This window comes from Anolis sagrei, chromosome 1 (genome assembly GCF_037176765.1).
Source record: "Anolis sagrei isolate rAnoSag1 chromosome 1, rAnoSag1.mat, whole genome shotgun sequence".
NCBI lineage: Eukaryota > Metazoa > Chordata > Lepidosauria > Squamata > Dactyloidae > Anolis > Anolis sagrei.
In genome coordinates, this window is record NC_090021.1 from 149,165,484 (window position 1) to 149,192,080 (window position 26,597).

Here is a 26,597-nt window from a genome sequence, read left to right on the forward strand (position 1 = left end):
TAGACATATGGGAAAACAAAAAAAATCTAATTAAAATGAATCAAAGGCATTCCTTTTGATTAATTTAAGATCTCTTCCACACATGCTCTTCTTGTTCTTGTAGATAGATAGATTCCTTGTATACATTTTCTCTACCACAACCAATCCTATTAAGATGTGCCAAGCCAGACATTGTTAGCAGCATCAACACTGGAAAGACAGTGATGGTGGGCTGGAGACACAAAGAATTCCAATATTGGATTGCAGCAGAATGTCTGCAGTAAACCATACAACAAACAAAGGATGAGCTGGGGAAAAGCAAGATCCTGTTCTAATTAATTCAAGTGTAGCTGGCTTTGACTGTATTCAAGTACTGTGTGCATCCAAATGATAGGATCAGACATCCACTATCACCATGGTTGTCCTCAATCACTTAGTAGTCATGACGGATGTTGGAGGAGGGGGAGGCAAGAACGACAACAATGATAATAATGATAATAATGATGATAATAATGATAATGATGATGATGATAATAATAATAATAATAATAATAATAATAATGTAGTAGCAGTAGTAGTCGAGTGCCTTGGACTGTGAGAAGATCCAACCAGTCCATCCTCCAGGAAATAAAGCCTGGCTGCTCACTGGAGGGAAGGATACTATAGACAAAGTTGAAGTACTTTGGCCACATCATGAGGAGACAACAAAGCCTAGAGAAGACAATTATGCTGGAGAAAGTGGAAGGCAAAAGGAAGAGGGGCCGACCAAGGGCAAGATGGATGGATGGCATCCTTGAAGTGACTGGAATGACCTTGAAGGAGCTGGGGGTGGTGACGGCCGACAGGGAGCTCTGGTGTGGGCTGGTCCATGAGGTCACGAAGAGTCGGAGACGACTGAACGAATGAACAACAACAAAGCAGTAGTAGTAGTAGTTTTGGAGCACAATACTCCTGACCTCACGATCGTGTTAAAAATCTAAGTATGGATTGTTGATGTTGCAATCCCAGGTGACAGCAGGATTGAAAAGAAACAACTGGTGATCGGCACACTGTGTGTAGTGCCTAAAGACCTTGGCCTGCACTTAAACACAATCAGCACTGACAAAATTACCATCTGCCAGCTGCAGAAAGCCACCTTACTGGGATCTGTGGCCATATTTCCAATGCACCTATATGAAAGATGTCATCAATGCTCCCTGAGAGCCCTCACATCTTGCACAGCTTCCCAAGCTTCAGTCCAAGAGCATTCCATCATGGAATGGTCCCTGTGTATTTATTTATTTACGACAGAGCAGTTGCATTTTTTTCCAAATAGATTACTTTTGAACCCATAAAAAGAGCAACACATCCCATTTGAAAAGATGCTGGTAATCTTTTCCCTTTTCAGTTTCCCTCCCTACTTCCCCTCCTTTTGCCTTTCTTATCAGTCCTCCATCAACATCTGTTCAGTGACTATCCATCCTGTCTGCTGAGCTGACTAGTTTTCAATAACAATTTCTCCTTCGTTTTGTAACTTGGATCGATAAACCGCCTCTCTCATATTGGCTGAGATTCCAACACAATCATTTCACCCTTGCAGTTTGATTTTGTTCAGTTTTTTTCCCCCCTGGCAAAGGGACGGATCAATCTGAAAGGATAAAAAAAAAATCCCCTTGAAGCTAAATAAATAAATAAAGCCCGGTACTTTTGGAGCACAGGACACCATTTACAATCCTGTCATTAAGCCCCACTAATCCTATTATTACGAAGATAAATAATTACCCATTGCGAAGAAAGGGATTCCCAACAGAGTCGAGTTATATTTTCCATCAGTAATGAAAAATATCCCTGCCGCAGTGACGCTGGAGATGCAGACAGTGAGCACTCCCAGGAGGCCGAGGAAGGGCTTGCTGCGGAGGCAGTCTTTCATGGAGCTGGAGAAGATAGCCGCCATCAGGATGAGCATCAGGCTCACCAAGATCTTGCTCCGTGCCAGGATGCTGGTCTTGTGGAAGTCTCTCCACAGGCTGAAGGAGGCCAGAGAGTAGAGCTGCAGGTCCTCGTGTTGGGGCTGCAGCCTGTGCATCAGTCTGCAAAATTCGTTCTCCCATTTTTCCCCAATGAGATCCTGAGCCACAGAATGGTAAGTCTGGAGGTAGTAAGTGACTTGGATGGCTCGGGCTGATTTGACCCTTTGGTCCTTGCTGTTCGGCTGTTCCAAGACTCCACCAAGTTGATGACCAATAAAAGCGCTTCTTCCATCCTGAGGAGGAAAACATTTGAAAAACAAAATTATTTGGGTACCAGAAAGTATGTGAAGAGTATTACCCCATCCTCCCATTGATACACCCAGAACTTTAGCATCATCATTACCATTCATTTAAGTCCAACTTTTGTAAACACATTTATTCTTGCAACTTTTCTTTTGCTATGTGTTACCAAACTTCTGAGCAATTCAACTGAAGCCCCTTCTACACTGCCCTATATTGCAGATTATCTGCCACAAAATTTCTAGTGGGATGCACACTCTTTACCTACTCTTTAAATTCTAGTGCAGGGGTCCTCAAACGAAGGCCCAGGGGCCGAATGCGGCCCTCCAAGGTCATTTTAGGTCATACTCACTCATCCTCAAAGCTCACTCAAGATGGATCTACACTGCGATATAAAATCCAGACTATCTGCTTTGAACTGGATTATATGACAGTGTAGACCAGGGGTCCCCAAACTGAGGCCCGGGGGCCGGATACGGCCCTCCAAAGTCATTTACCCGGCCTTTGCTCAGGGTCAACCTAAGTCTGAAACGACTTGAAAGCACACAATAACAACAACAATCCTATTTCATCAGCCAAAAGTAGGGCCACCGTTCCCAATGAAATACTAATACATTTGTATTTGTTAAAATTGTTCTTCATTTTAATTTTAGTATTGTTTTAAGTGTTTTTTGCACTACAAATAAGATATGTTCAGTGTGCATAGGAATTCATTCATATATTTTTTCAAATTATAATCCGGCCCTCCAACAGTTTGAGGGACTGGGACCTGGCCCTCTGTTAAAAAGTTTGAGGACCCCCGGTGTAGACTCATAAAATCCAGCTCAAAGCATACAATGTGCATGATATGACATCTCGGGGCCCTTCCACACAGATATATAACCCAGAATAAAAGGTAAAGGTTTCCCCTCGACTTTAAGTCAAACAGGGATGTGTTATTGTCCCAACTTTATTTTCCATCTTCATCACTATGATACTTCACCTTGTTGATGGAAAGCTTCCCACCAGAGTGGAAATCACCTATCAGGCAGATGGCAAGCTATTTAACCTCAGCAGACTGAAAGCCAAAACCAAGGTTACAACAACATCTATTATAGAACTCCAGTATGCTGATGACAACGTCTTCTGTGCGCATTCAGAAGAAGACCTACAAGCCACTCTAAACACCTTCGCAGAAGTTCGGCCTGTCATTGAACATCGAGAAAACCAAAGTGCTCTTCCAGCAGTCACCAGCCAATCCCTCTCCAATGACAGAAATTCAACTTAATGGTGTAATATTAGAAAATGTTGTTCATTTCCGCTATCTTGGCAGCCACCTCTCCACAAAAGTCAACAGAGACACTGAAATTCAAAACCGCCTGAGCTCTACGAGTGCAGCATTTTTCCGAATGAAGCAGAGAGTGTTTGAGGACCGGGACATCTGTAGGGATACCAAGATGCTTGTTTATAAAGCTATTGTCCTCCCAACCCTGGTATATGCCTGCGAGACATGGACTATCTACAGACGTCACATGCAACTCCTGGAACAATTCCATCAGCATTGCCTCCGGATAATCGTGCAAATCTCTCGGGAAGACAGGCGGACAAACATCAGCATGTTGGAAGAAGCAAAGACCACCAGCATTGAAGCGATGGTCCTCCGCCATAAACTCCACTGGACCGGCCACATTGTCTGGATGCCCGATCACCGTCTCCCAAAGCAGTTTCTCTACTCCAAATTCAAGAACGGAAAACGGAATGTTGATGGGCAGGAAAAGAGATTTAAAGACGGGCTCAAACCAACCTTAAAAATTCTGGCATAGACACTGACAACTAGGACGCCCTGGCCCACCCTGCTCACCCTGCTTCCCGGATTTGAATCACCAACCTTTTGATCAGCAAGTTCAGCAGATCAGTGATATAACCTGCTGCAACACTGGAGGTTCCATAACCCAGAATAACAAGGCAGATAATCCACAATATCTGCTTTGAACTGGATTATCTGAGTCCACACTGCCATATAATCTAATGTGGATATTATACAGCTGTGTGGAAGGGAGCTCGGTCTACTCACCTCTCTGCCTAACCTATCGTCATAAAATAAGGGGGAATTGCACCAACTCAAACTCCTTGCTGCAAAGGAGCAATAGATGTATGGTAAAGAAATAATAATTATTATAAAAATGTGCAAAAATTAAAGTAGATGTTGTGCATTTTGGTGAAACAAATAAGACTGCAAGAGCTTGGGCTCTTTAAAAAACATCTGTAGTACAGTTAAGACATTGTGATCTATAAAGTCTCATCACTTGTCAAGAACATTTTTTCCTCTATGTTTCTTTGAAAAACATCACATTATATATGTATTAAACTATTTCTACCTTTTCCTATATAACCTATGGAAAAATTTTAAACAACCTAAACATGTAAACCACTTATCCAACCCCTTGCTCAGAATCCCCGTCTAAAGCATCCCCAGCAGATAACTGTCCAAGAGATGCCTCAAAAAAGGGCCCAACATCTCTCCAGGTTCTACTGCTGAACAGCTCTCAGGGCCCTTCCACGCAGTTGAATAAAATCCCACATTTTCTGCTTTGAACTGGAAAATATGGCTGTGTGAACTCAGATAACCCAGTTCAAAGTTGATAATGTGGGATTTTCTGCCTTGGTGTTCTGGGTTATATGGCTGCGTGGAAGGGCCACCTTCTCAAGAAGTTCCTTCTAAAGTTCAATCACAATCTAACCTCCTGTAACGTCAAACCATTAGGCATATTTCTACCCAATGAGGCAGCTGAGGACCTTCAGGGAATGAGAGCCCTTTAGGTATTGAAAGAGTGGAGTCATGGTATTCCCCCAGTCTTTACTTCACCAAGATACCCAACTACTTCACCATTTCCTGATATATATATATTTGTTCTCCACACTGCTTATCATCCTTGTTGCCCTTCTCTGTATCTGCTGAACAGCTCTCTGGGGCCCCTTCCACACAGGCTGAATAAAATCCCACATTTTCTGCTTTGAACTGGAATATATGGCAGTGCGGACTCAGATAATCCAGTTCAAAACAGATATGGTGGATTATCTGCCTTGATATTCTGGGTTATATGGCTGTGTGGAAAGGCCCTAGGTCATTCCCCATCAATCTTGATTTGCAATCCAGATCCCTTGCAAAGGACTCTACCTGTGCATGAAAACGAACAATTCTCTTTTTGAGAGAACACTGAAACAAAGTAAGTATCAAGCAGTTATTTTCCCTGTGGTTTGTTAGCAATTTACCATGCCTTACGGCTTAGTCATTTTAATCATCAGTTTGATGCCACCTTCTCCATCACAGAAAGCAACCTACTGCAAATGTCATTCTTACACATTTGTGAAAGGTGTAATCCAGGGGTCCTCAAACTTTTTAAACAGGGGGCCAGTTCATTGTCCCTCAGACCGTTGGTGGCTCGGACTATAGTTTTTTTTAAAAAAAAAGTGGTCAAATTCCTATGCACGCTGCACATATCTTATTTGAAATAAAAAAACAAAACGGGAAAAAATACAATATTTAAAATGAAGAACCAATGTTATGGAAACCTGGAGCTGCAATTTGATCTTGTGGTAGAAAAGGCGAAACAGCTTATAAAATTTTAAATCCCAGAATTCCATAGCATTACGCCATGGCAGTCAAAGTGGTGTCAAACTTCATTAATTCTGTAGTATAGATGCACTCTATTTTTCAGCGCTTTAGCTGCGCATCATCGGGTGGCCCCTCTTCATATACACCACTGGTTCTCAACATTCCTAATACCGCGACCTTTTAATACAGTTCCTCATGTTGTGGTGACCCCCAATCCTAAAATTATTTTCATTGCTATTTCACAACTGTTATTTTGCTACTTTTATGAATAATGTAAATATCTGATATGCAGGATGTATTTTCATTGTTACAAACTGAACATAAAGCATAGTGATTAATAAAAAATATGTAATTATATATTGTGAAAGAGAGAGAGCATGAGGGGGAGACAGAAAGAACAAAATGAGTTCTGCCTCCTCCTCAGTGGGCCGGATAAATGCCCTCAGCCGGCCACATGTGTCCCCCGGGCCGTAGTTTGAGAACCCCTGGTGTAATCTAATTGACAAGAAGTGATTTTGAGAATCCTTTCTGGTTTCTTATCATTTCTAGCAGAACATCTCTCTCGCTCATACCTTATTTCCTATATTTATTTCCTATATTTATACCTTGCCCTTCTCCCCCCGAAGAGGGACTCAAGGCGGCCAAATAAAAGCAATAAACGATGCTGGCATCATAAAAAACAACCACAGTACAATCAAAATATTAAAAATTAAAACAACAATTAAAACAATTAATTAAGACACAGCCATTAAAATCGAAATCCAAAAACCAGTCCGGGTCAATTCATTGTTGTGTGTGATCTACTTCCACTTGCTGCTCATTGATCGAACGCTTGGTCCCATAACTAGGTCTTGATTTTCCTTCTAAAAGACAAGAGGGAGGTGGCCAATCTGATATCTCTAGAGAGGGCATTCCATAGGCGGGGGGCCACTGCTGAGAAGGACCTGTCTCTCATCCCCATCAACCGTGTTTGCGATAGTGGTGGGCCTCTCCTGAAGATCTTAAACTTCAGGATGGTTTGTGGCAGGAGATACCTTAGGCCACTTCCATACTGCCATATAATGCAGTTCAAAGCAGATAATCTGGCTCATCTGCTTTTATAATCTGGATTATATGACAGTGCAGAAGGGACTTATATCTATCTATGAAGGAGGAATATATTTGGACTAAACTGTCTTATTTCATGTTACCAAAACTTCAGTGCAACCTTTAACAACAGATTGCTTATAAGGTCAGAAATGTGCAGTTGCCATTTTTCTCCTGCGCTTCCCGCATGTCACCACACAATCTTGTTTCACAGGTCAGTTGCCAGATAGACATTGCCAAGGCAAAAAAATGCCACAGCAAAACAGATGAGATGAGAAAAGCAGCAATGAGAAAATCAAGCAGCATTGGTTTCAGACCTCCCAAGCCTCACAATCTCACTTAATTTCCCCCCTTGACAGCTTTCAGCTTGGATCTCACACACTTCGCATTTTTGTGATAGCTTCTTTCCCGCTCCTAGAACTTCTGCCAAATGTCCCATTAGACGCTCATTCAGTAAAATGGGGACATCTTATCTTTTTCGTATACATTTGGCTGTAGAGTTATCTTGAAAGGCAAAGGCTCCGTTGCCACCTGCTGCTTTGGGAGCTTGTTTCTGAAATAAAAGCACACTTTCCACCATTCCTGTTGTCCCACTTTTTCAGCAATTGTTATTATGTCCCAGTTTCCCTCTCTTAGCAATTGCTCTTTTCATCTTTAACTTATTTCAACTTCTATAAACCGAGTTAAAAGTGAAGAAATGCACTTAATTAACCCAGGCGAAGGAGGACAGAATCTTGCCCTTACCTGGAGACTGAGAGCCCTTCGTGTAGAACCATATAATCCAGAATATCAAGGCAGATAACCCACATTATCTACTTTGAACTTGATTATATGAGTCTACACTGTCATATATTCCAGTTCAAAGCAAATAATCTGGATTTTAAAAAGAACCTTAAAACCCGGATCTTCCGCTGCGCCTTTGGCGAGTAGGTGCACAACATGACACTATTGCTCCCCTCAACCACTGGAGTACATGCCCTCCAAATGGGAAGTTTAGTTCCACAACTCTGTGTGTTTTTATGAGCTCCCTGCAAATAACCTGCTCCTATTTTTATCTCATTAAGAGTTTTTCAATCATTTTATCCTGTACATGTGGCCCGCCCACTGTTATCGTGACTGTGTTTATTGGAATGTTATTTTGTTACTGTGTTTATACTTTTTTATGTAATTTTGATGATGTTGTTTGTTGTTTATGTTCTGGTTTTATTTTGCTGTAGCATGTTGTCTGGGCTTGGGAGATGGTGGTGGGATATACATAAAGATTATTATTATTATTATTATTATTATTATTATTATTATTATTTTATACAGTTGTGTAGAAGGAGCCTTAGGCTAAGGTAAACTGCTAAAACCTCTCCAAGTGTCTCTATTCTTCTTTGTTTATAACTTTTGCCACCTTGTTCTTCCTATGTTTTTGGCCACATGAAACGTTGGAAGATATGGCAAAACCTGGCTTGATAAGTATTCCTGACTTTATTATATTTAGTCACACAAACTATGTGGGAATTGGTTGTTACGAACAGCATATGCATTAAAGATAAAAGAACCTCTGGATAAAGAGAAGAGTTAATGTGCTTACAAATTCACATATGTATTGTCAAAGGCTTTCATGGCTGTAATCACTGAGTTGTTGTAGGTTTTTCGGGCTGTATGGCCATGTTCTAGAAGCATTCTCTCCTGACATTTCGCCTGTATCTATGGCAAGCATCCTCAGAGGTTGTGAGGATGCCTCTGAGGATGCTTGCCATAGATGCAGGCGAAACATCGAGAGAATGCTTCTAGAACATGGCCATATAGCCCCCCAAAAAACCTACAACAACCCAGAAATTCACATATGTTCGAAAAGCATTTAGCTTTTACACCACATGCATAGTAAAATTAAAACCGAAATCCACCGACTTCTGTGCTTCTTGTTATCTCAGAGGCTTAGAATTCCTAAAAGCATGTAAACTAATTAAGAAAAAGCTAGAAACGACATATCACAGAAACCATGTGGCTTAAATTCCCAGCCTCCCGCCCCATCTCAAAGCTTACACTGAAGGCAAACATGTACAAAGCAAGGCAAGAACATGACATGTACCAACATACATCTCTGGGCACAAGACAACTAAGCAACACAATACAAACAAGCATGCATATTATGGGCAGATACATGCAAAAGCACTCTGAAAAATGAACACAAACATGCAACACAATCTGGAAAAGTCTGAATCACGTCACTTGCGCAACCCTATCTTGAGTCAGACATCGGGAATGACTATACTGTGAGGTTGAGAGAGGTAACATCTTGTTTTGATGCATGCCGAGTTAAAATAGTGAGTAGTAAATAGTGAATGACATGTTGCATACCTGTAACTGTGTTCTTTTCAAGTGGTCATCTGTACATTCACACAACTACGCAGGCTCTAACAGAATAGTAACAAGCTCTAAGTTCAAATTACTTATGGTAACCCTACCCGCTCTTCTCTGGGCACAAGATGGATCTACACTGTGATATAAAATCCAGACTATCTGCTTTGAACTGTGTTGTATGACAGTGTAGACCAGGAGTCCCCAAACTGAGGCCCGAGGGCCCTCCAAGGTTATTTACCCAGCCCTCGCTCAGGATCAACCTGTCTGAAACGACTTGAAAGCACACAACAACAACAATAATCCTATCTCATCAGCCAAAAGCAGGCCCACACTTCCTATTGAAATACTAATAAGTTTATGTTTGTTAAAATTGTTCATCATTTTAATTATTGTATTATTTTAAGTGGTTTTTGCACTACAAATAAGGTGTCATCCATCCTATAGGTTAGGTAAAGGTTGTCCCCTGACATTAAGTCCAGTCATGTCTGACTCTGGGGTGTGGTGCTCATCTCCATTTCTAAGCCGAAGAGCCAGCATTGTCCAAGGTCATGTGGCCAGCATGACCGCATGGAGCGCTGTTACCTTCCCGCCGTAGCGGTACCTATTGATCTACTCACATTTGCATGTTTTCGAAGTGCTAGGTTGGCAGAAGCTAGGCCTGAAAGCGGAAGCTCACACCGCTCCCTGGAATCGAACCTGCGACTTTTTGGTCAACAAGCTCAGCAGCTCAGTGCTTTAACGCACCGGGGGCCCTTATATCCATCCTATATCTTTACTATTAATAGATGACCTTTTCTTCTTTTAACTATCCCACTGAAATATTTGAATCATGCAAGATATGCATTGGAAGAAGAGAGAAAACACATTAACAGAACTTGGCCAAATGAGTGGTGAAAAGATGGCTGATGCCACCTGCTCTCCCCACAATCCAGAGGTTTATATTCAAGGCAGATCACAGCTCCCAACGGGTATTCAGTGCCCTGGAAGTTTTGCAAGGCTGCTATGCGCAACCAAATCACTACTGAAAATGACATAGTGCTAAAAAGTAGTTAACGGTTAAACACCTCTCAAAAACTACTGGTACATATTTTCTAAGAAGGAACAATATGATGAATGGGCCCACAAATGTTGGAATCTAGGACGGACTTTCATTCTGGAGAAATAAGAGGAATCAGTAGAATAAATGTTTCTGCACTCACTTCTCATCTAAATCGCTGCATTGCACAACACATCAGGCTGCCCTGGAGGATGGCATGCAACTAACAATTAGTACCAAATGTGCCAACTCGATTACTGCTGAGAATGTATTATTTCACATCAGTTTTAAACAGGAACATTATTGGTTGCCAATAGCTTCTGGTGCCATTTGTCAGTGGTGATGCTGAAAGCCAAGGGTTGATTGGGGCCTTGACATTGGAATGGAGGCACATTTTCCTCTACCTCCCTCCCTAAGCACCGAGATCTTTGAGGAGGCCCACTGTGGGGATGTGTGGGAGACCTTTCCCACTGTGGCTTGACACCAACCACTGAATCAACACATTGGGAGATCTCTTGCTGCTGACAATGCCAGTTCAGCAGAAGTGCTGGCGCAAACAGAGGAACCATTTGTAGATGAGTTTGTTTGAGGTGATGCTTCAGAACTGGCACATCATTGCTCTGCAAGGGTAAACAGCCATTGCTGCTTCTTTCTATACAAGAGGTTACTGTGCATTTAATTTATCATCTCAATTTTTTTTCTGCAGTACAGCCAAGAGTTGATGTACTTAACAATCTAGTTCACAATTCAGTTCTCCAAGTCATGTGGATTTATTTATTCTCAGCTCAAAAGCCATTTTTATAACAACAGTGCCGCAAAACTTTCGATCTTGAAGATATCGGGCTCTAATGGTCCCCCAACCCACCAGTTTGAGAACATTTTGACTGAGCAAAAGTCACAGCCAAAAAAAGGACAAACACCCTGCCACATGGCCTAAGTATGCCCTTTTCCCAAGTTGAAGCCTGATTCTCAGTGTGAAGAGAGCAACCTCAAGGTGAGGATGCTACTACAATGAAAACACACAAGCAAACCATGTGAGCTGCTGTCCCATCATCACCGCAGACTGCAATTATGGGCCCTTCCACACAGCCCTATATCCCAGAATATCGAGGCAGAAAATCCCACAATATCTGTTATGAACTGGGTTATCTGAGGGCCCTTCCACACTGCCTATATCCCAGGACATCAAGGCAGGAAATCCCACATTCTCTGAGTGTGGACTCAGATAATCCAGTTCAAAGCAGATATTGTGGGATTTTCTGCCTTGAGATTCTGGGGTATGAGGCTGTGTGGAAGGGCCCGGGGAGGCTGCTGCAGTCTCCTCAGATGTCCTTGGGACCATTACTTCCCCTCTCCCTTCTCTTTATGGCAGAATTTCCCTACTCACAGTGCCAGAGGCTACACAGCCTCCATGTACTATCATATATCTATAGTCACTTTACACAAAACTTTGTTAGCATTTGAGATAGTTACACTCTCTCAAGTACATAAACAAAAGCCTTTAAACCAGCGTTTCTCAACCTGGGGGTTGCGACCTTGCAACCTGGAGGGGTCACAAGGGGGTGTCAGAGGGGTTGCCAAAGACCATCAGCATGTCAAGGTTTATTTCCCGCAAACTCCACCAATGTTCACATTTGGGAATATTAAGTATTTGTAGCAAGTTTAGTCCAGATTCATCATTGTTTGAGTCCACAGTGCTCACTGGATATAGCTGAACTACAACTCCAAAACTCAAGGTCAGTGCCCACCAAACTCTTCCAGTATTTTCTGTTAGTTATGGAAGTTCTGTTTGGGAAGTTTGACCCAATTCTATCGTTGGTGGGTTCAGAATGCTCTTTGTAGGTGGACTATAAATCCCAGCAACTATAACTCCCAAATGTCAAGGTCTATTTTCCCCAAACTCACCAGTTTTCACATTTGGGCATATTGAGTATTTGTGCCAAGGTTGGTCCAGATCCATCCTTGTTTGAGTCCACAGTGCTCTCTGGATTTAGGTGAATTACAACTCCAAAACTCAAGATCAATGCCCACCAAACTCTTCCCATATTTTCTGTTGATCATGGGAGTTCTGTGTGCCAAGTTTGGTCCAATTCCATTGTTGGTAGAGTTCAAACAGCTCTTTGATTGTAGGTGAACTATGAATCCCAGCAACAACAAAATCAACCCCCCCCCCCCCCAAGTCCACCAGTATACAAATTTGGGGGTATCGTGAATTTGTGCCAAATTTGGTCCGGTGAATGAAAATACATCCTGCATGTTAGATATTTGTAACAGTAGCAAAATTACAGTGTTGAAGTAGCAATGAAAATAATTTTATGGTCGGGGATCACCACGACATGAGGAACTGTATGAGCTGCCACAAACTAGCATCTTGCGAGAGCAAACTGTGCCAGCACGTCCGATGACGTCGAACACTCCGCCTCTCTCTCCGCCTCTTTCTCCATGCCAGCGTGGTTTTTCCTTTGCTAGGGCAGCGATGCCAGCGTATTCTTGCTGTTGAATTCTGTCAACAGCGAGAGTACGCTGGCATCATTGCCCTAGCAAAGGAAAAACCATGCTGGCACTGAGAAAGAGACGGAGAAAGAGGCGGAGAGAGAGGAGGAGTCTTCGACGTCATTGGACGTGCTGGCACAGTTTGCTCTCGCAAGATGCTAGTTTGCGGCGGCTCTAATAAGGGGTCGTGGCATTAGGAAGGTTCAGAAACATTACTTTAAACACTTATGAGTTTCTAACAGGAAAGTACTATATTATTTTGATGTGCCAACAATGGGAGGGATGCTTGAAGTCCTGTGACTCCAGCTCTATCATCTTCTGGATCTCTAGCTTTTGCAGAGCCCTTACTGCTGGTACCTATTTCCATCCCACCTGCCTAGATGAAGCCGACAGCTGAACAGTCGTGTTTTCTAGAGTGTTTGTCTCCCCAATCCCTCTCACCTCACATATCCCCCATAAGCAGACTGGTCCTGCCTCTGTTGTTTACCTTCTCAACCTCTTCCCTTTGGCACAACTTCTCCCTATGCCTATATTCTCTGCAAAGCCACTGCCAAGCAGCCGTTTAAATCTGGCATAAATACCTTGCTTGGCACAATCTCACACTTTCAGTTGCAGCTGTCTCATCTGGGATTGGGGGCATATACCATATGCACAAAGCAATATCTTTATATGATGCTGCTCTTGCCCATCATTGTTGACGTTCTTTGACATGCGATAAACAGCTACATCATGCCATCTCTGACTTCAGTTGCAACCTGTCCACTTCTCAAACTAAGGGCCTAATATCAAGGCAGGTAATCCACAATATCCACTTTGAATTGGATTATCTGAGTCCACACATACATAATGAGATCTCTTGGAGACCCAAGTATAAACAAAAAACAGTTATGTTTCATCTACACATGTAGCCTGAAGGTAATGTTACACAATATATTTAATAATTCTGTGCACAAAACAGAGTTTTTGTACACTGAACAATCAGAAGGCAAAGATGTCACTATCTCAGCCACCCATGTGAACAATTTCCAGTTTTGTATTACTATGATAGTAGTGGCAAAATAATACATATTGCAACATTGACTAAATCTATATAAATAAAAATGTAATGTTCGTTTGTGGGAGTAACAGAACTCAAAAACCACTGGACAAAATGACACCAAATTTGGAAGCAAAACACATTCCAATCCGATCTATGTCTTTCAAACAAAAAACCATAAAAAATGAAGGGGAAATAACTTAAAACTCCCCAAAAAGAAACATGACTTACAGAGCATGCGCAAAAGCCCTTCTCCCCATTGTGCAAGAAGAATGACGCTCTAATTGTTGTGAGGGAAGAGAAGTCTTGCCATGGAGTCCCTTTCCATGCAGGAAGCCAGAGTCCTTTTCCTTTTGGGGAGGGGAGGGATTGAGGAAAGGAAAGAGGGAAGGAAGGAGAAGGCCTGGCCCAACAGAGGGGTGGGGGCTTGGCGAGGCAAGCCCCGGCAGCAGCTGGAGCCACCACGGTGGTTCCATGAGGCCCACGTGGCTACTAGGAAACTCTTCCCCAAGACCAGAGGATTGCAAGGCAAGCCTGCAGAAGTGGCTGCACATCGCCCCCCTCCCTTGGGTGAAGGGAGGATGCGAACCATGAAAAGGCCAGCAACTCTCCCACTTGGGCTCCACATGCCCCCTTTCTCTCCCCCCCCCCCCCCAAAAAAAAAACTCCCTTTAAAAACCCTTACAAACTGTCCCGGAGGAAGGAGGGGAAAGAAAGGGAAAGGAGAGAAGAAAGGAAGAAAAGGATTGGTGAAGAGAAGATTATGAATGGAAGGAAAGGTAGAAGGAAAGCAAGAGGAAAGAAGGGAAAGGAGACAGGGATGGGAGAGGAAAGGAAGGGAAGAGGCAAGGAAGGAACAAAGAAAGAAAGAAAGAAAGAAAGAAAGAAAGAAAGAAAGGGAAACTGGTGAAGGGAAGAGAAGAATATAGAATCAGAGAGTCCTAGAGTTGGAAGACACCTGGTGGACCATCCAGGCCAACCCCATTCTGTGAAGAAGCAGGAAAATCACATTCAAAGCACTCCCAACAGATGGCCACCCAGCCTCTGTTTCAAAGAGGCTTTTTTGAGTGTTTTGGTCAGCATGAACATAACTGAAAAGCCTTGCAGCTTCAGTGGCTGCTTCTCATTACTTTATTTTCCATACCACCTTGCACCTTAACAGCCTGGCTTCTACTAGCCAGCAGGAAATCTTTGGTGGGAGGAGTTCCCTAGCCCAGATTGCTTCATGTCTGCAAATCCTCTGTTTTCTGAGGGTCACAGCAACGCGTGGCCGGGTACAGCTAGTAAATGTATAAAGGAAAACGAAAATGCTTAAAGCCCTGTAAAATTAGTGAAAAGACACATATGAGGTCACCTAACAGTGCTGTCCCTTCAGTACACCACTTAAAGGAAAAAAACTACAAAATGTTGTTACATACAAGGCTGTATGGAAAATGCTCAAAATTTTAAAACATGCAATATATGTGTAGAAATTCTCCTGGTGCAAAACCTGAAGTTGGGATGGATAGTGGGATGTATAGTGAGGTGCCCACATTTGCTAATGGCACTAATTTATTTATAGTGGAAGTGACATACAGGGAGCATACCACCCCCCTGTTGTGCCAGCTCCACTGGCTGCCGGTCCACCTCCGAGCCCAATTCAAAGTGCTGGTTTTGACCTATAAAGCTCTATATGGTTCTGGCCCAGCTTACTTGTCCGAACACATCCACCCCTATGTCCCACCTCGAAACCTAAGATCATCCGGGGAGACCCTGCTCTCACTCCCGTCAACAGCACAATTGCGCCTGTCAGGGACGAGAGACAGGGCCTTCTCGGCGGTGGCCCCTCACCTATGGAACATACTCCCAACTGAGGTAAGATCGGCCACCTCCCTTCTAGTTTTTTGAAAGAAACTAAAGGCATGGTTTTGGGACCAGGCTTTTGGACAATAGATGCAAGCAGCACTTTAAGGGAATGTGACTGGAATGACGATATGGCTGATGAGACTTATAACGATGGCTTATGTATTGTTAATTATGCTTTTATGTCTAATTGTGGTTTTAATGTTGTAATTTGTTATGTAATGGCTTCAGGATGGGGCCCATTGTAAGCCGTCCTGAGTCCCCTTTGGAAGTTGAGAAGGACGGGATAGAAATGCGAGAAATAAATAAATAAACTAAAATAAATTATGAATTCCAAAAGAATCACTCTGAAGTGGAGGAGAGGAATGGCTACTGAAATGGGTAATGGAATTTACTGATGGTAAGATCAAACTGATGCATTTTGAATTTTTTTTTAAAAACTAAGTTTCAGATATAATCTAGTTCAATGAGAATTTTATACAGCTGTGTGAAGGGACCTATGATGGCACCTGGCTTCAGCAGGGGAAAATGGGCCCAGAAAACTCACAGCAACCCAGTGATTCCGGCCATGAAAGCCTTCGACAGCACAATAATTAGACTGATTTCAGGGTGGGTTGTTTTACAGATGTAGTCCCCGATGATGTTATTCTCTTTCCTTTGAAACCAACTCTGCAATTGGATGTCAAAATTCAGCAAATGGGTTCGTCAAATTTAGGCAGCAAAGCAGTAGAATCCTTTTAAAAGCAAAATTCAAACAGCTTCCCCTTTGAATCTGAGATCTTTGCGGCATCCTCTTTCCCGCTGCTCTGCTGCTCCAATCCCACAGGCTGCTCCTCCCAGCAGATGCATTGCTAATCATGAATGTCCCAGATAGGCTTGGGTTCTTGTTTTATCATGTAGGCGTCCGTGTGAGCCATACACATACATTGGGGGCATCTCCCTGTGGGAGGGGGGGGGGGAATTGTTTTCTTCAAACGGTAGAAAATACTAATTTTCACAGGTTTTCTTTTACTGACATGTTAATTTTTAACAGAAAATTTTGGGAAGTCAGACTTGGCCACGGTGGTCCACGCTCTCGTTACATCTAGAATAGACTACTGCAACGCACTCTACATGGGGTTGCCTTTGAAGACTGCTCTGAAGCTTCAAATTGTCCAATGAGAGGCAGTCAGGTTAATAACTGGGGCAGCATACAGGGAGCATACAACTCCCACGCTACGCCAGCTCCACTTATTTATTTATTTATTTATCGAGTCATCAGCAACCAGTCAATAATATTACATTTCTAACAGAACAAAGCAAGCAAACAGACAAAATACAAAAATACAAAATACAAAATTTGTGAGTTTGGTAGTTGATTAAATGTCCTTTGACCAGTATCTGGCCACTTGGAGTGCTTCTGGTGTTGCTGCAAGAAGGTCCTCCATAGTGCATGTGGCAGGGCTCAGGTTGCATTGCAGCAGGTGGTCAGTGGTTTGCTCCTCTCCACACTCGCATGTCGAGGATTCCACTTTGTAGCCCCATTTCTGAAGGTTGGCTCTGCATCTCGTGGTGCCAGAGCGCAGTCTGTTCAATGCCTTCCAAGTCACCCAGTCCTCTGTGTGCCCAGGGGGGAGTCTCTCATTTGATATCAGCCATTGGTTGAGGTTCGGGGTTTGAGCCTGCCACTTTTGGACTCTCGCTTGCTGAGGTGTTCCAGCGAGTGTCTCTGTAGATCTTAGAAAATTATTTCTAGGTTTAAGTCATTGACGTGCTGGCTGATACCCAAACAGGGGATAAGCTGGAGATGTCTCTGCCTTGGTCCTTTCACTATTGACTGCTACTTCACTCCACTGGCTGCCAGTTTGCTATTGGGCACAATTCAAAGTGCTGGCTTTGGCCTAAGCTCTAAACGGCCCTGGCCCAAATTACCTGTCTGAACGCATCTCCCCCTATGAACCGTAACGGAGATTAAGATCCTCCGGGGAGGCCCTGCTTTCCATCCCGCCATTGTCACAGGCGCGATTGGTGGGGACAAGAGACAGGGCCTTCTCGGTGATTGCTCCCCGGCTATGGAACTCCCTTCCTGGTGAGATCAGGTCGGCCCCCTCCCTCCTGTCCTTTAGAAGGATGGTAAAAATTTGGCTGTGGGACCAAGCTTTTGGGACAGGGCAATGAAGCAGCAATGGGAAAGATGACAGGGCCAATTGGATTTGATGTGGATGGCTAGGACAGTTTTAAATGGTGTTATTTTAAATGGTGTATTTTAATATTTCGATAAATGTTTTTTAATGTTTATGTATTGTATCCAGGCATTGAATGTTTGCCGTGTATATGCTGTGCTCCGCTCTGAGTCCCATTCGGGGTGAGAAGGACGGAATATAAGTGTTTTAAATAAATAAATAAATACTAGGGTTGGACTCCACTCCACTGGATTCCGTTCAAACTGAATGTGTACAGTGTCTTGGTGTATTTTGAGAAAAGTCTGTCACTAAAAAGAAAGTATTTTATGAAATCCATTATTATTTTTTTACTGGCAACAAAAACATCTTTGGCTCTGAATGTACATTGGTCAGAAGGTTATAGCCACCCCTTCCTTCTTGGTAAACCCCCAACAAACTACAAGAAAGGAGATTCCATCTGAACATGAGGAAGAACTTCCTGACTGTGAGAGCCGTTCAGCAGTGGAACTCTCTGCCCCAGAGTGTGGTGGAGGCTCCTTCTTTGGAAGCTTTTAAACAGAGGCTGGATGGCCATCTGTCGGGGGTGCTTTGAATGCAATTTTCCTGCTTCTTGGCAGAATGGGGTTGGACTGGATGGCCCATGAGCTCTCTTCCAACTTTTGATTCTATGTTGAAACATTTTTATCATGATCATTTTCACTAAAGCACCTGCACACAAACATATTTCATGCCTATCTTTAAAAAAAAAATGTGATGGCTCTGAGAAGAGAAGAAAATGGATGAATGTAGCTCAAATGTGCAAGGGAAAATCTTTTGCCATTTCAAGCCTGATTCTGTTATGCCAGAGGACTTTTATTTAGTGGCGCTGACCCAGAAACTCGCATACGTTCAAGGAGGAGGAGAGTCAGCAGCGGCATTGCATGAAAGATGTTGGATTTTAAAGTTTAGGTAGTAGAGCACTCTTGTGAGGTTCTTAGGGGAGAAACAGAAATCAGACCATTTTTTTCCTCCCAGAAAAGCAATTTTGGGAAAGGAAACAAAACAACGCCTCTGATGGTGCTATTGAAGGTTATTCACAATATCAGGGAAGATATTGGGTGATGAAAAGCTTTTAGAGAGAGTGAACGAAGGACTTGGGAACTGGAAAGCTAAGACAGGAGTGGGGCAGAAAGAGGGGAGAAACCTGTCCTGCCTCCCCTTATGATGAAAATCAGCTAGGGTTTTTTTTTTTCATGTCAGGGCCGGTGAGATAAGGGGGGGGGGGGGAGAAGGTTTTTTGGGCTATCTGGCCATGTTCTGGAGGTATTCTCTCCTGACGTTTCGCCTGCATCTATGGCAACCATCCTCAGAGGTTGCGAGGTCACAACCCCTGAGGATGCCTGCCATAGATGCAGTGAAACATCAGGAGGGGATGCCTCTAGAAATGGCCATATAGCCTGAAAAACCTAAAACAACCCAGTACTAAGATTTCTCCTGCAATAATAATAATATTTATTATTATAAAACTTTATTTATACCCCGCCACCATCTCCCCAAAGGGACTCGGAGCGGCTTACATGAGGCCAAGCCCAACAACACATCAGTAAAAACAACAAAGCAATAGGCAAATAAAACAATACAATTAATATAACTCACATCTAGACAATAACACGCAAAAATTTACAAACTTATGGCTGGGCCAAATGTAATATTTTAATTTTTTTAAAAAAATAAACGCTGTGCATGAACAGAAGTAGGATGTATCTAAGCAGGAGGGTTTTTAAAAAAATGTAGGGAGAGCAACCCAGCGGGTAGTTAAAAGTTCTTCTGAGGACATTTTGCAGGGAATTGTTTCCTTTATTCAGGGAAGGCACACTGGAACAGCCACGTTTTCAGGCTCCTCCTAAAGACTGCCAATGTGGAGGCTTGCCTGATATTGTCATATAGTCTGCAGTTAATGGTGGTTGGTGATGGAAGGGTTAATGTATTAGTTCTTAAGCGTTTGGTGATCTGTAAGTGGGAGTTCAAGGGTGAAAGCAATTAGGGGTGGAGGTGTGCAGGAGATGGGTTGCAGCTGGGTGTTACTGGATTTAAGGAGCTAATCTTGGGACTGATCTTTGGGAGAAAAGTATCTGTTGTATTTTGGTGGTGGATGCTGTTGGTTTCCCCCCCAGGTCTGTTGGGATTTTTCGGTATCCTGACCTGTCTCCTGTAATCTTGGAATCCTGGAACCTTGAACCTTTGGACTGGCTTTTGACTACGGTATAGACTGTTGATACCTGGACTTTGTTTATTGAACTCTCGGCATTTGACCATTGGACTGGACCCTTTTGACTATGAAGTTATTTTTGCTATCAGTTTTTGTTTATTCTGTAGCTGTGTGCTATCTTTATGTTTTATATTTTGGACTATATTAACAGCCAGCAAGTAAGTGCTGTTTTAATTAAACCGTTTGTTAAAACTGAGAGTTTGATTCATCTCTACCTAAACAAGGTAGAGCCCTGGCAACCTGACAGATATCCTTGGGACGTGAGTTCCAGAGTCGAGGGGCCACCACAGAGAAGGCCCTCTCCCTCGTCCCCACCAATCGCACTTGCAAAGGGGGTGGGAGCGGGAACAGGGCCTCTCCAGATGACTGAAGAGATTCCGTGGGTTCGGATGCAGAAATGTGGTCACACAATCACCTGGAGCTTAGAGATGCAAAGAAATGAGAACAGATCTTCAGCCAGGAATTTCAAGAGTTGCTGAAGCAACATGTTTGCTAAAATATCTGAACATGTAACCTCAGATGATATTGGGGGAGAGGATGTTATCACTGGAACACTGGGATGTAAGACCAACTATTAAATAGGATGGTAAAGCTTACCAAAAGACAGGTCTTAAAAGGATGGTTTTCAAAGGCACAACATAATAATGGCTGCTTTGCTGCTCCCTAACAAATAAAAGGTTGCAGTGCTAGTTCCTTCTTAACTGACTTTCCAGAAAAAAGTAACCTTCTGAGCAAAGGGGAGCCACAAAACAATGCAACGAGGCTCTCCAGCAACAGCAAAAAGACTGCAGAGACTGAAATTGCATGACTTTTGCATTTTCCGGTAAAGAAAAGCATTCCCTTTCTCCAGGTTGTTATGCTAATCCCATTCCAGCAACGTCCTCCTCATAAAGAACACACTGCAGTGCAGTTAGTGCTTCACGGTGGCGCTTTCCCCCTCCCCTGGCAGCCTGTGGCTTGAATTGTCTGTCCTCCACTCTGCTTGTATGCCCAAAAGAGGAGGAAGCGGAGAGACAGTAGCACGGGTTGAGTAGCCCTCATTTGAAATGCCTGGGACCAGAAGTATTTGGGATTCTTTCAGATTTTAAAATAGGTGCATTGGCATATACATACATAATGAGATCTCTTGGAGACCCAAGTATAAACAAGATACAGGCTACACGTGTAGCCTGAAGGTAATATTACACAATATTTTTAATAATTCTGTCTACGAAACAGAGTTTTTGTACACTGAACAATCAGAGTGCAAAGATGTCACTATCTCAGCCACCCATGTGAACAATTTCTAGTTTTTGTATTACTATGATAGTAATGGCAAAATAATACATATTGCACCATTGACTAAATAATCTATAAAGGAAAACGAAAATGCTTAAAGCCCTGTAAAATTAGTGAAAAGACGCATATGAGGTCACCTAACAGTCCTATACCCTTTAGTACACCATTTAAAAGAAAACCCTACAAAATGTTGTTACATACAAGGCTGTATGGAAAATGCTCAACGTTTTAAAAAATGAAATGTAAAATGTAGAAATTCTCCTGGTGCAAAATCTGAAGTTGTGGTGGATAGTGGGATGTATAGTGAGGTGCCCACATTAGCTAATGGCACTAGTTTATTTATAATGGAAGGAACTAAAATAAATTATGAAGTGTAGGAGAGGAATGGCTATTGAAATGGATAATGGAATTCACTGATGGTAAGATCAAACTGATGCATTTTGGATTTTTAAAAAATCTAGTTTTCAGATGCACACTGATAGGATGTGAGCTGGGCATGACTGATCTTTGTATTGGTCAACATAGCATGTGGCTGCTGTTAGAAATGGGGGCGGGATTCCAAGCTGGGAATAAATATCAAAGGAATAAAAAATACAGTCGCCAGTACCAAACTTTATTATACAAATCCACATCTGGAATATGTGTGTCCACATCTGGCTATATATACTGCCTGTAGGTTCCTGAACTAGCAAAATTTGGACTAGATTGCCCTTGAGATTCCTTTCTACCCAATGATTGTCTCATTCACATCTGAGGCATGTGTGTCCCAAAGCATTCAAGTATTGAGAGAAACTCACTCAAGAGCATATGTAGCATCCAACACTGCCAACTATTCATTCAAGCATGGCTCTATCATGATGTTATAGCAGCCTTTCTTGTTTATATTTTTTTCTCTAGAGCAAAAAATGACAACCCCCCACCCAGTTCTTACTGTGTTGAGGTCTGGCATAGCAAATAAAACCTATTAGTTTGGCAAAACTGGACAGTGAGCTGCCTGTGTAAAAGGACAGCATGGCTCCTGTCCAGGGAGTGCAGTACGTGCTCCAGGTTCTGTGTAAGTACTGGTAAGAAGTGTCTTGGTTCAAATGAGAAGCTGAGACCACCCTTGGTGAGGAAGGAAATGTCAGGGCGGAGAACAGCATGGTCTCTATGGAAAATGAGATATGGTGCATCCACCCAGAGGGTGGCAAGGTCCGAGGCCCACCAAGCAGGTGTGATAGCAACTAAAAAGGACACCTTTCATATCAGAAGGTATTGCACCACCTGACATCCGCTGGGAAGTGGCAGCCAATAGTGAAAGGACCAAGGCAGAGACATCTCCAGCTCATCCCCTGTTTGAGTATCAGCTAGCACGTCAACGACTTAAATCTAGAAATAGTTTTCTAAGATCTACAGAGACACTCGATGAAACACCTCAGCAAGCAAGAGTCCAAAAGTGGCAGGCTCAAACCCAGAACCTCAACCAATGGCTGATACCACATGAGAGACTCCCCCCTGGGCACACAGAAGACTGGGCGACTTGGAAGGCGCTGAACAGACTGCACTCTGGCACCACGAGATGCAGAGCCAACCTCAAGAAATGGGGCCACAAAGTGGAATCCACGACATGCAAGTGTGGAGAAGAGCAAACCACTGACCACCTGCTGCAATGCACCTTGAGCCCTGCCACATGCACAATGGAGGACCTTCTTGCAGCAACACCAGAAGCACTCCAAGTGGCCAGATAGTGGTCAAAGGACATTTAATCAACTACCAAACTCGCAAATTTTGTATTTTGTCTGTTTGTTTGTTTGTTTCGTTCTGTTAGAAATGTAATACAATTGACTGGTTGCCCTACCACAACAAATAAAAAATATCAGAAGGTGATGGTCACAGGTATCCAATGGCTCAAATGGATCATCGGAGAGCTGTAAAAGGGCACGTTTTAAGTTCCATCCCGGAACCAGAGTATGGGTGGGTGAGTGCAGGCTTTTGTAGCCCTGCAGGAAGGTTTGGATTAATGGATGGGACAACAAGAGGGCTACTCCTGTTCCTGGAAGTGCCAAGAAATAGCTGCCAAATAGCATGTTATCAAAGTCAGTGATAGCCCTGTTGAAGACAGGTCCACGAGGGAATCCAAGACCCTTGGAATCTTAGTTGTATTGAGGGAAAGGTTTCAATCTCAAAGAACAGATGAAAAGCAGACTCATTTGTACGTATATGATCTCTTAGTAGATGACCGTGGACTGCTTCCAAAATTCTCAGGATGGATGGGGGAAGGTTAGCAATCCACCTAGCCTCAGCGCAGTGAAGTGGAGCAATGCACTGTCCAGGTGGAGGATTCGACCCAAGGCTCTCAACAGGAGGTTGGGTCTGGTTAAGAATTGGGGTTCAGTCTCGAGAGAGGTTGAGAAACACCAAATACCAAGATTGCCTCAGCCAAGGATACGTGAGGTTGGCTGGAGAAAGAGTTTCTCAGTAATCCTGGTGATGAGGGGTTCTATTGAGAATGTCAGCAAGAGTGTTGTTCTCGTTCCGGGTATGGATCACTACTGGGGGATCTCATGGTCAAAGCACCAGTCCAAGGGCTGAAGGATGAGACAGAGGAGGGATCAGGTAGAATGTGGCTATCATGTTGTCAATGAGGACCTGGACCGTGGAGACTGGAGGATATGTTGGAATGATCAAAGACCTTTGAAGATTGCCAGAAGCTCCAGATAACTGATGTGTCTTTGAGCGTCTTTCAGCGACAAGAGGCCGTGAATTGTGAGGCTGTTGCAGTGGGCTCCCCAGCTTTTCCTCGAGGATGGCAGCAGGTTGAGGAGGATGAAAGGGGATGCCTCTACAGACTTATGTCCGAGACTTCCATCCGGTGAGGAAACAGAGGATTGGCCTTGTTATCATGAGCCAGTGGTTCCAGGAGTGGGTTGTAAGAGTCAAGGAACCAGCATTGCAGGGTTGCATTCGGAAGCAGGTGAGAGGGGCTATTGCTACTATCGAGGCCAAAGCATTAAGGAGCACTTGGAAGTCTCGCACCTTTCTACAATGATTTTTTTTTTTGCAAGAACCCAATGTAGAAGCAGGAACTCAGGCCAATTGGTAGAGAAGGGAGCCAAGATGGGCTTCTCTATTTTTAATTGCCTGAACAGTAAAGGTCTGACAGTGAGAACAGGAGCCAACCACATGGCTTTCTCCTAAGCAGAGAAGGCACTTTGAGTGGCCATCTGAGTCCAGCATCTTTGTGCTGCACTGCGTGCATCTTTTATATCTGGTAGTCAACATCTCCAAGGGTAAGGCAAAGGACGAAATCTGGGAAACAAGCCGAAGGTCAGTAATGAAGGGAAAAAAATATCCAAAAGCAATGATTTGACAAGCTACGAACTGCAGTGGTGAATGAAAAAGAACTGAGAGCCTGCTGGCGAGAAGGCATCTTTATGCCTGGAGGAGAGAAGGCGGGGTTACCTTCAAAATTCAAATGCCTAGAGCAGGGGTCCTCAAACTAAGGCCCGGGGGCCGGATATGGCCCTCCAAGGTCATCTACTCGGCCCTTGCTCAGGGTCAACCTAAGTCTGAAACTACTTGAAAGCACACAACAACAACAACAATCCTATCTCATCAGCCAAAATTTTGGCATCAAACATACACATTTGAATGTGTCATTTAAAGGCTTGTGTGGAAAGGTTTTTCTTATGGATGAGCCTTCTGAACACTTGGATTCTATCAGCAGAACTTCTGCTCGATCGTCAGAGCTTGGAACCATGACATCTGTACAACTGCTCAATGTGGTTTTGACCAGTGGTTCTTAACCTGTGGGTCCCCAGGTGATTTGGACTACAACTCCAAGAAATCCCAGTCAGTTTACCAGCTGTTAGGATTTCCGGGAGTTGAAGGCCAAAACATCTGGGGACCCACAGGTTGAGAACCACTGCTTTTGACTATAGTTTGTTAGGAGAGAAGGTAAGGTTAGATCTTAGACGGGACTGACTTAGCTTTGTTTGTTGTTCATTCATTCAGTCACTTCTGACTCTTCGTGACCTCATGGACCAGCCCACGCCAGAGCTCCATTGGCCGTCACCACCCTCAACTCCTTCAAGGTCAATCCAGTCACTTCAAGGATGCCATCCATCCATCTTGCCCTTGGTTGGCCCCTCTTCCTTTTTCCTTCCTTTTTCCCCAGCATAATTGTCTTCTCTAAGCTTTCCTTTGTTACTTTTGCTTTTTTTAAGGGTCCTGATGGAGATATTTCTTTAATTTTGACAGAGTGGTCTCCCTTATCAGTTGGACTGAGGCTGCGTTCTTCTGCAGAGTCACTGACTTGCTGGTGAATGGACGTAGCGAAGACTGCATTGCTACAACTCCTGGTTCCAACTTTTGGCCTCATTCAGTAAATGAAGAGTACAAGGTCAACAGGGTTTATGGGATCAAATATGTGCATTTCTGAGCTGGGTTATCTGAGTCCACACTCAGATAATGTGGGATTTTCTGCCTTGATTATCTGTTTTGAATTGGATTATATGACAGTGTATATCCCGTTTATGATAAAGCGCACATGCTGAATTTTCTAGTTTCGTAGACAACCCAGTATACTATGTCAGCAGCATACGTATACCTGTGTATGTCTTAATCAAATTTCCTCCACAATTTTTGGTACTTTGACCCTGATAGACAGTGACTAAGCTACAGTGCCATATAATCCAGATTATCAAAGCAGATAATTCACATTATATGCTTTGAACTGGTTTATATGAGTCTACATTACCATATAACCCAGTTCAAAGCGGATAATCTGGATTTTATATGGCAGTGAATAAGGGGCGCGAGGCATATTTAAGCATTTACTAGTCATCCCCTGCCATGCGTTGCTGTGGCCCGGTCTGGTGATCTGGAAAATGGAATAATTTCTTTATGCTTGTGGGTAAACAGTATTTCTTGCTGTTTCTTTGTCAGTGTTGATGTCGAGATTGTCTTGTCTGCCTACTATGGAACATGCAAGATATAATTGTCCTTCTTTAGGGGTCCCTTTCAAATCTAGGATACTATATGTGTGTGTGAATCATATATATCTATCTATATCTATGGCTGGATGGCTCTTTGTCAGGAGGGCTTTGATGATGTTTTATTGCCCTGGAGAAGGGAGTTGGACTGGATGGCCTTAAGTATTTTCTGTTGGTCATGGCAGTTCAGTGTGGGAAATTTGCCCTAATTCTGTCGTTGATGGGGTTCAGAATGCTCTTTGATTGTAGGTGAACTATAAATCCCAGT

General features: G+C 43.2%; 1 protein-coding gene across 2 annotated transcripts in view; it reads right to left on the reverse strand.

The window, feature by feature from the left end:
* PTCHD4 (patched domain containing 4) overlaps nucleotides 1-26,597 on the reverse strand; it is a 116,383-nt gene that overhangs the window by 46,892 nt on the left and 42,894 nt on the right. For both annotated transcript variants that reach the window (XM_060785146.2, XM_060785155.2), the window contains exon 2: nucleotides 1,741-2,221. In XM_060785146.2, coding sequence (XP_060641129.1) covers nucleotides 1,741-2,221 — 481 coding nt within the window. The remainder of the gene's footprint in view (nucleotides 1-1,740; nucleotides 2,222-26,597) is intronic.